The sequence below is a fragment of the Charadrius vociferus genome, unplaced genomic scaffold (genome assembly GCF_000708025.1).
Source record: "Charadrius vociferus isolate BGI_N301 unplaced genomic scaffold, ASM70802v2 scaffold2185, whole genome shotgun sequence".
NCBI lineage: Eukaryota > Metazoa > Chordata > Aves > Charadriiformes > Charadriidae > Charadrius > Charadrius vociferus.
The window spans coordinates 76,939-88,873 of NW_009648634.1; the positions used below are offsets into that span (position 1 = coordinate 76,939).

General features: G+C 46.1%; 1 protein-coding gene across 2 annotated transcripts in view; it reads right to left on the reverse strand.

Annotated features, from left to right (window-relative positions):
* The window catches only part of ABL1 (ABL proto-oncogene 1, non-receptor tyrosine kinase), a 31,529-nt gene that overhangs the window by 14,507 nt on the left and 5,087 nt on the right, over nucleotides 1–11,935 (reverse strand). The window contains exons 2-4 of one of the 2 annotated variants that reach the window (XM_009886223.1): nucleotides 7,722–7,895; nucleotides 6,681–6,976; nucleotides 42–314 (exon numbers count right to left, since the gene is read on the reverse strand). In XM_009886223.1, coding sequence (XP_009884525.1) covers nucleotides 42–314; nucleotides 6,681–6,976; nucleotides 7,722–7,895 — 743 coding nt within the window. The remainder of the gene's footprint in view (nucleotides 1–41; nucleotides 315–6,680; nucleotides 6,977–7,721; nucleotides 7,896–11,935) is intronic. The other variant, XM_009886224.1, reaches the window with a different exon arrangement.

Sequence of the window (11,935 nt, forward strand, 5' to 3'; positions counted from 1 at the left end):
GAAAGGAGATTAATGGGAACGCTCAGAGATTCCAGTCCTACCTTTAGAGTCTTCACAGCCACCGTAAGGTTGTACTTCTTCCAGACTCCTTCATACACCTCTCCATACTGCCCTCCACCAAGCTTGTGCTTCATCGTGATGTCAGTTCGCTCTATCTCCCATTTGTCGTAGTTGGGAGACACGCCATAAATAGTGGGCTTATTGCGTTTGGGCGCCGGGTAGTGCAAAGTGGTGATGAGCCCATCTGCGACAGTTGAATGATGATGGACCAACTCTGCCAAGGTGTTGAAGCGGCTCTCTGAAGAGACATACAGCTAGGGACCAAAGAGAAAGAGAAAGCTCGTTCGCATTACGCACCCCAGAGCATTCATACATCGAAACTACATTATAAAACTGTGAAAGCAAAGTGTCGCGTTGCTTCTACTCCAGCTGCAGTACCAGGAGCTCCACAAGCACTGTAACTAGCTCTCAGCTGAGAACAACCAACGCTTACATGGGAAATGCACGGTTTCAGGAGGAAATACACGCGCTTTGCTGAACCAATATGGAAGGAATGACTGCAAATAGCATTCGAGTGGCATGCGGTTGCTTGAAATGTCTTCCTTCAAAAGGCTGGTCAGTGAAGATTGTGGGACACTGCCTGGGGAGCAGGGGGTTGTTGATCCCACTACTACTATTTGGTTTATGACATTTTCACCTGCCTAAATTCTCCTTGAAGTGTCTCTAGCAAACTGGTGGCTTCCCTGCTTTTGGCCCAAGCTTCTGCAGAGTATTTTGCATGAAGTTAGGCAGCTGATCTGCTCTGTTCCTGTGATGGGCACCAATCAATAACATAGAAGTAAAATCATTACCACTGAAAGAAAGCCTGCTGTGAGGCACGATAACCCATATTTGTTACTTTTTTTAACATTTATACAGAAGATCCATTTTAAGCCTAAAAGCCCACTAAAGATAACGGACAAGTAACTCCCTACCACCAGAGCTTTGTATCTCCAGTTTCCACACTCAAGCCCAGTCTTGTGCTGGGCAAGGTGACAAAAGCTAGAAATTTAATTTTTAAAAAAGTGATGCTGATAACACCTGAAGGAGAGGAAGGAATCTTTGTATCGAAGTGCAACAGCCTATGCTGGATGCAGCACACAGATGATGAAGGAGCTCCGTTTCTCACCAAGGACCAAGGTCTGTCAAGGCACAACCTCGCAGGAAGAGCAGAACCGTGTTAGCCAAACAGTTTTCTGTCCAGTCCACGCACTGTGAAATGAGTGCGATGCACTGGTCCTACTGCGCACATTACATGCCGATACCTATGAACAAACTTCCCAAATGCTTCTGCCTCACTGGATATGCTCTCAAAAGTTTGTGCATGTGGAGTGGCCATCTGTCTGGGATTTTGGGAGGCTGGGAAGTTGATGGGGCTGCCAGGCATCCAAAAATCCCAGACTTAGGGTCAAATTCTGCTTCTTCCACCTAAACAGAACTTTTGGATGGAAAAAGAAAATGCATCTGTGAAGCTCCAGCAATGAGCGAATACGTCCCACAGAACAGGGAGACGCATTTGCAAGAGAAAAAAAAAACAAAACATGTTTGCAGGGAGGGACGAAACCACCCTCAAACTTGAGTAAAGCCTTTGGATTGGAGACCGGCAATGCCCGTAAGGGATGCTTCCTCCTTTACAGGTATCTGTTTACTGTATAAACCTGAAATGAGAACGAGAGACACTGGAGAAGACCAAACATCCTGAGCATATGAAAGCACATGTACTACATATAAGAAAAGGTGAGTGAAAAGAGCAGCCACATCACCTAAGTAAGTCAGAGTGACAGATGAAAGCACCTCACCTCCTCAGCGTCCTGCTTGTCCAAATCCCCACTTCAGTTTATGAGGATGAGCCACATGCTTATGTATGTGTGATAACCATTACGGTCAGAACTGGCAAAACCTGCCAATCTATGCATGGCATGGACTCATTTGAAAGAGCTGCAGAAAGGCAAAATGCTCAGCTCAGGCACACCGTGTAACCCAGAAAGGGGAAGACACACAGACGCGAACAACCCCGCAGATCAGTCACCGGCAGGTCAGGCTACTGCAAGGTACAGGGTGGCTGTTGGCTTTCAAGCTACGACCTTTGTAACAGAATGATGTTTCCTGTAAGGTTTCTGGGAAGTAAATGTTATATAGCATTTGGCATCCAAAAGAGGCAACTATGCTGTAGAAACCTTCCTTCCCGCTGTTGGGAAATCACAACCCTTGGTTAAAATGGCATTTGTTCTGGTGGCAATAGCACCTGGGCTTGGGGGAGTGGCAGAAGATGCACCGTGGCCAACCTGTCTGTAAGCCCCGTGAGCTAAAACCATGCTATCAACTACTCTGGTGACAACACGTACACTTCTGGATGTGCAAGGGCATTCAGAGTGGAGGGGTTTACACCCTGGGCTGGAGAAATCTACTTTCCCTTCATTCTTGTTTTTCTTTTGCTACAGTTGTTGATAAAAAAAAACTCCTATGGAAACTTTTATCTCCAGAAAATAAAGGCATCCTCCTGGCGAGCATGTTCTCAACCCTCTACCAAAATGAGTCGGATATTCTTTTGGTAAAGTAACCGGACTAAATCTCATTTCAACACTACCATTAAAAAAAACCCAAACAAACAAACCAACCACAAAAAAACCCCACAAACAAAAAAAACCCCACTTTTCATGGTCAAAGAGGTGAAATCACCTTAAAAACAGATGTTTTGAGAACAGACAAGTGACAACATAAGAGCGGCTTTTACAGTTGCATGGCTTGGACCACCAAGCATATGCCAGCACAACCACAGTTTAAAACAAGCCATACCCGTTTGGGAACAACTTGTCATGCTAGCAGTGGTACGAGCAGTTCACATGTTACACTGAGGACTCAGATGCAAAAGTGTGGATGTAAAAAATTATGCTGAACTCCAGGATCACTCGGAGGTATTATAGAAGTATGGAGAAGGAAGCTGACCGTGCTTTTGCTAGCTTGTATCTCATTATCTCAAATCTCATGGAAATTAAGAGATATCTGTATTTTGTGTGACGGATTATATAATCTTGTTAAAGATGGAGAAGGAAGGTCAAAGGTTTCACAGCAAACCTGTAGCAGGATGGGGAAGAGAACTCAGGATCACCCTGCCCAGGCTACAGGACAACACTCCATGCCTTAACACACATGAAGTTTTCCATTTACATTAAAAAGAAACCACCTCCACCCACTAAATGTGCTCATTCTGTAGGCAGAGTTTTTGTAACCTCTCGGTGACTACACCTCAACACTGACTTCGGAAGGCCTTACTTCCCACCAGCACTACTGGAAATCAGTTTTGCTGTGTTTAAATCTTCATCTGGAATGTGAAGCATGTATCACAAGATGAAGCAAGGAGCAGCTATGAACGGCATGCTGCCGATGCAGCCCAGCGAGCCTCATACACGCTCTGACTATCCACTGCAACCTCCCTTCTCCGCTGACCCCGGTTACCAAGCCTTCACTCAAGCTGCTTGCTGGATAATTTCCCCCAAGAAAACCGCCAGCTGCTGCTGCTAACGGTACTCGGACAGAGGTAACGGGCTCAGCGTTTCTGCAGCGTGCGAGGCTGCACAGGGACTCAGAGTTTGCTTCCCAGCTATGTTGTTGACGCATTATTTGGGCAATTTTTGTGTATCGTCGGTCAAAGTGTAACACCGGTCTTGTTCCAAGGGGGGTCTGCTTGTACAAGTTAGCCACACATCTGCAACTTGTGTGGCCAAAAGAGACCACAACTCTTTTTCCTCGCTACTATATTTTATAAGGGTGGTTAAACTGGTCCACGCTAACCTCCAGCGCATCCTTAACCTGATGGGGTTCCCCCTCCCCAGTCAGCAGATAAAACTGAACATCCACACAAAAAATCCATGAAGGTCCATGATAAAGGAGCAAGCCTGCATCCAGTTCAGCCACTGGAGGCTCCAAGAGACTGCAACAGGACATGCGTCCTATGTCCTTAATGCTGAAGATAGGAGGATTTGAAGAACTGGCTGGACAATGCTGTCTGTTCAGTTGGGTTACTCTACAGGAGGCTTTGCCTCAAGTACTATCAAGTCAGGAAAACCAAGTCCTCCGGACCACGGAAGCGGTTTGCCAGATGACTAGCTGCATTGTGCCAGCCAAATCAAGGCAGGTCACTTTTAACGCCTTCCCTAAAACAAAACATTAAAAGCTGGTCCAGAAGAACACGACCCATTAAACTCAGAAATCAAGAAAAAAATTCCCTGAGGATTTTATTTTTTTAAAGTTGTTGAACCCCAATGCATCCAGTATGATTGGTGCTAAAATTAAGACATACACGCTTGCGATCTCTTCACAGTCCCTTCAATTTTCCCCTGACTAAAAGCCTGGGTAAGGCTGTGCGATGCACAGCATACCTCGGCACCGACCAGCGGTTGGTTTCTCCACGTTTCTCTGATACCTCTTTCTCCCGATAGCGTGTTCTTTCAGTCACAGGATATGATCCCACCAAAGCCATTCATCCTTACTACAGCACTTGCAGATATTAAACTCCCCGGACAGGCTGACTAATGATACAGCAGGCTGGGAAGGCCCCAGGTGCTCAGGGAGTTGAAGGTAAGAGCTTTCCTTTGGCAGAGCCACGCTCTGCTGCGAAACGGGTAATAGAGTGCGACACGAGCAGCTCAGAGCGGGGGACCTGCTCCAGCAGTCTCCATTTCGCAGAGAGAAAAGCAGGGATATTAGCTGTTTCTCTTCCTAGCTCCTTAGCTTTGACAGCCAGGGACAGGGTGCTGGAAGAGCGCAGCATCCCCCGGCCCGGCAGCAGAGCGGGCAGCACGTCTCCCGCTGCGCTGTGACAATTCACTGCCCGGCTCATTAACACAAATTGAAACCGATGGGGTTTAACAGACCAGGCTGCAAACTGCAGCACCTGATGCGTGGACATAGCAAACCACCCCTTCTGCAGGGATGGTGGCCCTCGGCACGGCAACAGGGAGGACTGTGGCTACCTCTCCGCTCTGCACGAAGAGCCAAAGCCCGGGAGCCACAGCTCTCGGTGACTGCTGCTTCTCGATTTTTTTATTTCCAACCACCATCAGCTGCAGATCTGCTTTAGTGAGTTGTGCTGACCTGCACCTTTCTCAAAGACACCAATTCAAGCAACTTCATGGAAAATGAACAGTTAACCTGGCTAATACAGACCTGGACAGATTATTGTAGCTCTGCAGAACTGTTTTGGGGTTAAAAACAGCTCCGCTGGGATGAAAGCCTTCATATGCCAAACCCTTTTACAGCTAAAATGGAGAACATGTGCTATCGCATCATGGACACATGCTTATTTACAGCAACTGAAGGAGGCCCGGGTTCAAAATGTTCACATGTGAACATTGCTCATCTGCCAGCATCAATGTGAATTGAAGGAATATCAACTACAGAGACAGGAGGAGGAATAATATTCCAGATTGCCATGTAGTCCTCCAAGTATGCTGCACGTCAGCACTCCCCAGTGCCGATTTTGACCACGAGTGTGTCTATGCAGGAGGAGAAAGGAAGAATCAAAATACTGCAACTTGGAAATACGTTGCCTTAAATAACATGGCCAGAATTGTCTCAATTATGATCTGTTTGTTAAAGCAGACAAAACGTATTTCATTACTGAATAAAGTATGCTTATTTTATTACAGGTTTTAGAGTGATGAGTCTGATAAATAGGAAACACTACGTACTGGTTCCCTATGTTTTCCTATTAAAGATTTTGCTGTCAATATTGCTGTAAGAATAATAAAGCTCTCACAGGAAAAAGGAAAATTGGCCATGGTAGGCCACTACTATACTTGATTTTTTCCTATTTTTTTCTTTTGAAGTATTTTAATGGCACAGAATCTGTCATCTACTAGATGCTGGCAAGAAGAGCCTCAGCAACCGCGCTCCAGACCTACACTTCAACTTCTGCACAGGATCTAAAGAGACACTGCTTAAAATAGATTCGTCAAAAACAAGATTTTCCAAAATCCAATGCCAGTAGAAATGTTTCCATGAAATTCAAACAAAAATCTGTGGAAAACTACACTTTTATGCGAACATTTCTCTGCAGCATCCACAAAGCACGGCATTGCAACACTGCTACAGCACATAACGATCTAGGGAAAAAAATAATGAAGAAACTAGAGACTGGGCCCATATAAAAGTGAAAGTGCCTACCCGTCTCCAATGATCACGCTGAAATACTGTAGAGAAATTAAAACAGTAGTTAAAAATACTGCAGAATAGCTCAGAAAGCATTCTGTCCCTAATATTTACAGGATTATTAGCAACAGGCACTGACTTTTCTGATTTGGCAGCCGAAGCGAGTATCTTTTGAACATATGGGACAAGAATTCATCCTCAGAATATCTTATTACCAATATCTAGTACATGCAGCTCCAACATAACTCTAGCATCTCCTACCTTGAAGTGTTTCGCTACTGAGCTGTATTACACCTCACCAGAAGTTTGCTAAAGGAGTAAACCTGCTTTTTCACAGACGTGACAGTCACAGCCCATTGTAACTACAGATGAACATTGTGATCAGGGTTCAGAACTGCTCAATTCAATTGCTACTACTTGACCTTGTACAGTCAGTGGACAAAGTACACTGCTAAGGTTTTCTTTCATGGTTTGGATAGCCTGCTGCCTACCTTTCCGTCGGATGCAGTGTTTATTCTGTAGTGGTACACCCTTCCTTCGTATCGCAGTGAAATAGATCTCTGTCCTGGACTGCTCTCACTCTCTCGCACAAGAAAGCTGCCATTGATACCGCTGCTCAGAAGGTACTCGGCAGCGTTACGTGACACTGGTCCGTGATACCAGGAATGCTTCTCCAAACTGTTCACTGGGGTGATGTAATTGCTGGGTACCCAGCCTTGTCCATTCTTCGTTTGGGCTTCACACCATTCCCCGTTATGATTGTAGCCCAGGACACGGAGCTTTTCACCTTAGCACAAGAAGAAAATACATTTAGACATGGCAAACCTGGGAGCTGAGGACAAAGAGAAGTTCTTTCTGGCTAATAGATCATTAAATAATCTCCTGCAAGAACAGGTATCTGACTGAGCAGAGAGCATGTGTGTTTCTTTAAGCTTGAGTGGACCCCTCAAAGCCAAATAAAGTCACACGCACGCTTCAGGAGTTTGTTAGGCTCTCGTGCAGTTCTGCCCCACCTCTGACACTGCTTGAGCTTAAAAAATGAATCCAACAAATTTTATTTGAACTGAGTTGGCTCAACGGGGCTAAAAGATAATAGGGATGGATAAACAATAAAAAAATTAATTTCAATCAGTAAGGTAAGCAGATGTGACTTGGAGTACACACACAGAAGGACAGAATAAGAAAACAGTGTATCTGTACAGTCATTTGTTGTACACGGACTGTGTTTTGGAGAATTATGAAAACAATAGAGGCCAGCCTCCAAAATAAGTTTAGTTTAATTTCTCAGTTCAAATTTTTGCTTCTAATGGAGACCTTAGTTTTGGCAGTTTCTTGCCCAACACAAAAACTTCAGACAGTTTTAACCTTTTAAAAGGTTATGATGTCATGAAATATTTGTATTTGTTTAAGAAGAATTCCCACAGTAAAAAAAATTCCATAGGGTTTAGTGCCTAACTCAAGTTATTCCACAGTGACTTTTCTCTCTACGCCTTCTCACACACTCCCAGTACCGCTCTGCCCAGCTGCCTTACCTTTAGTTATGCTGAGAGTGTTGTCCCCACTCGCCACAAAATCATACAGTGCAACAAAGAGATGGGGGTCATTTTCACTAGGACAGGACAGAAGGTTTTCCTTGGAGTTCCAGCGAGCTGCTTCACTCAGACCCTGGGGCTCAAAGTCCGACACTACTGGCCTCTGAAGGGCTTCTGGAGGAGAAAGAGAGAGGGGGAGGGAAAATCAGGTTCATTTTTGCTGATAAAAGCCATCTGGTTAACCCACGCACTCTGATTTTCTAATTTGCATTGTTTCTTGACATGTGCGTTCCTCATGCGTCAGAGGACAGATATGGCCAGCTCTTTAATGCAGAGCTTCTGCCACATAGGCAGGACGCCCTCATCCCAGAGCCGTCCCCCCGCCTGCCCCAAGCCCCCAGCTCCTGCCTGCCATGGCACACATCCCCCTCTCCCTCCCTCCGGCAAATGCTGCTCACGTAGGCTGTTTGCTGCTTGTAAATCCTTTGGCTCATGCCTAACTGCTGGAATGGTTACATCTGAAAACAGACCCAAGACTTTTAAAAGGTAAATCCCTTAATTATCCTATAAATGAAATCACCTGAATGTGCAGCACAGAGAGCCAGGCAGGGTGAGATTTAGAAGACATGGTATTTAAGAATGAGATACGTACTTCCGTTCACAGTATTTTTAATCATTTCTCTTCTTATCTGAGTACAAGGCTGTGCCTTTTCTGTTACCCTCTCTCCTGCCTGTCACTCTTTAAACAAGAGCACAGCAGCAAGAATACTTCACATAATGAGCTTTCTACATTTTTAGGATCCCTGAGACACCTCCAGAAAAGAAATTCCTAAAATCTGAGCATCGCAGGTGAGTAAAAACCAACTGCCAAAGTTTTCTATACACTGCAGCGCATTAGATGTGTAATACTCAGTAAGTATCAGGCAAGTCCAAGTACATCAGGGAATTTTATTGCAATTGCTCCTGCAAACCCTCCCCTTCAGACCACGATTCAAGAGTCTGGGGCAGCGATGCTCCAGGTAGCTGTGCCCCCTCCCTCCAACGTGCCACCCCCTGTCTGTGCTGGCAGCCCCACACATAACTGTGCTGGCACAAACCCAGGACAATAAGTTGTGAAAATTTTGGTTTTTGAAGGGTTATTTTCCATCTAGTGAGTTTGTTGAGTGAGGTCACAGCACTGCACGCGAACCATCGCTATGGGGACAGGAAACACGGCGCTATCGCATCCAGTCCCTTGTGCCATGAAACTGCTCTTCATTACTCAGCATCAGCCCCCGCCTGCTCCCCCCACTCACGGCTGAATCCCTCTTCTGCACAGGCGAACGCAGCAGGGCTTCGGAGGGGGAAATCCCAGGCCAAGTGTTTTCTACACTATCAGGTCACCTGGGAGCGCAGTTCTCTCTTTACGCTTGTAATACTCACTAGCAAGGGGCTGCCATATAGATGCAATCACACCAAAATACGCCTTTAACCCTATTGCTTGTTTGGTCTGGAAATCCAGTATAATGTGTGCCAGTAAACCAGTGAAGAATTTATATGATTGACACCAGAAAATGTACGGAAGTCAAGTGTGGATTGGGACAGGTCCAAAATATATTTCCCAGTGAGGAAATGCTTAAGAAAAACCCCAAATCCCCAACCCTACAAACAATAACAACTACCATTTATTTTCTAAGCTTTTGTGGTGAAAGTGCCACTATTCACCCACAGACAATCTGGCGTCCTCGATGCGTTGGTCAGATCACCACTGGTAAAGGCCCTCTGGGTGGTTATTTATGAATACCAGTACTACTGTATTCTTTGGAAGAGGTAAGATCATGTATGTGGGCAGAACGCAGAACAGCAAACAGACACACTGTTAGACCTGTTTTCCTAGGAAAACCGTATCTGCAGGGAGATATATTTTTATAGTGAATCAGAGAAGTCAAATAATTCTGCTTTCTAAACGATTCCACTGGCCATACCACAGTCAGAAAAGGTAGCGGTGTGTTGGGGGGGTTTTTAAAGCACCTTGATATCCTTGCTTCCCCCTCCTGTTTCCTGCAGAAGAATACATTTCAACAGCCTGGGTTTGCTTCAAGAGGGACAATGAGAAAAAAACCAGAAAATCCACTTTCAGAAAATTAAGCTATAATCATTTTACCATGAAAACGCTTTGATCCTGTCAAGCCCATTAAGTTCCCTTATCAAACACAGGGCGCTGCAGTGACTGGAGATACTCCAAGGAGTTACACCATCAGTAAACACCTGGAACAGACAGACAGCAGAGAGCTGCAAGTAGCAGATACACAACCTCAGCGCGGAGCAACGCCGTGATGCTCTCCCCCAAATATGGTACAAACCAGTACATGGTACACAGTGGGACGGACCATAACCTCCGTTAGGAAGGAAAATGCCTCCCCCACGGGGGACTGATTCAACAGGAAGGCAGGAAATCCAAGGCAGGCTCCCCTCCAACTCCGGCGCAATCGCAGCCCAGCAAAGGACGGCTCATGCACGGCCACGGATGGGGATGCGGGAGGAAAGCCAAGCACTCCGCAAGAATCCCTCCCTCATGCCCAGGCCGTGGCAATGCTGGGACTGACTCATTGCACACAGACGCCAAGGTATGCGCTTCGATTCAGACTATGAGACAACACTGTGTCAAACACCCAAAACACCCACAAGCTGCAGTGCGAGAGTCAAGGAAGGCTGGTTGTGCTCGATGTGACGTTCCTACGAACACTGACTCAGTGATAACTGTCTGCAAACCCAAGGGCTGTTAAAGAAACGTATGAGAATTTGCTAAGCTGGAAAACTACACCAGTCCTGCAGTGAATAGATAGGATGCTACGCACGGATGGGCTCGTGTCCTCCAAGACTCAGCCCTGCCGCCCCGCCGGAGGGGCACGCTGCGTGTGACCGCTGCCGGGCAGGACAGCACGACGGGGAGATGCAAGACCCAACTCCCGGGCTGGGTTAGGGCTGGTGTTTCCAGAAGGTAGGAAGCCCGAGTTAAGAACTGGGGTGGGGAAGGCAGTGACTGAACGAAGCTCGAAGGGCAGCAAGAAGGGAGGATGAGGCCCTGAGTCAACACGAAGAAGAGCGTAAAGGAAAGAGCAGAGTTGTGGTGACCCGAGTGTAGCAGCAGCTTGATAGACCGTGACAAAACACACTTTTAAAGGTCTGGGCCCCAAGAGGAGGCTGTCAGCAGGCTCAGGACACGAAACCATGAAGCGAGAGAAGCAGACAGGACATGTCCATCTGGGAGCCATGTAGAGCCGGCTGTCAGCAGTATTTATCCCTCTGAGGTATTTTCTAGTAAATTTGTCCAGACATTACAGTCCTTCAGAGCAGGAATTAGACGTTGCTGTTCATACGTATCGAGGGTCTTTTTCAACACACTACAGCTTCTTCACCACCTACTGCTGGTTTTAAGTACAATTTTACAGCACTGCTGAGCTCTTCAATGGGCCAGATTCCTCCCAGTAAATCAGCCTGGCTGCCACAGGAGGGTATCCTGGCACGGCGATGGGGCAGGAAGCGAGCGCAATTCAATCTGTTATCTCTGCGCTGTGATTCCTTCCACGCATCCACTCTGTCTTCTGCTGCGTCCTAGCAAGCCTGTAATTTATTACTTTGATCATAGCGTGCTCCAGATGACACCTGCATTCCTGGGAGGAGTCCCACGGCCATGCTGCAATCCAGTTCTCCACTAACACCAACTTAAATGATGACTCTTAAAGCAGAGCAGACTTTGAAATAAAGAAAGCAGCTTTTATTTTGAGGCATTAGCCATAAGAATGTCTTCATTTCCCCCTTAAATTAAGTTTTTTACCAGGAGATATTTATATTTGCACACTAGAAGGTTTCATAAGCATAACTATCTCCTGCTAATTACCGTTTATACGAAGTCATGAATCATTGTTAGGGACTGTAAGAAGTTCTCAGATAGGAACAATTCTGGTCTAGACCAACGCAAGCAAATTTGCTTAGTAATTTAAGGGAAGGGTTGGAAAACAGGCAGAAGCACAGAATTACACTCGGCTCCTCCACAGCTGACTGCGGGGCAGTCCCGAGGGAAGGAAGAGACCTCCTGTCTCCCTACAAAACAAACATCCTGTGGTCTTACAAACTGTGCTGGCGTTTTTTTCCACAAGGTTTCTGGAGCAAGGGAGCGCAGAGCACATCTAGCAATCTCTTTGGAGGTAAAGCACGTGCTATGTAAAGCTGCT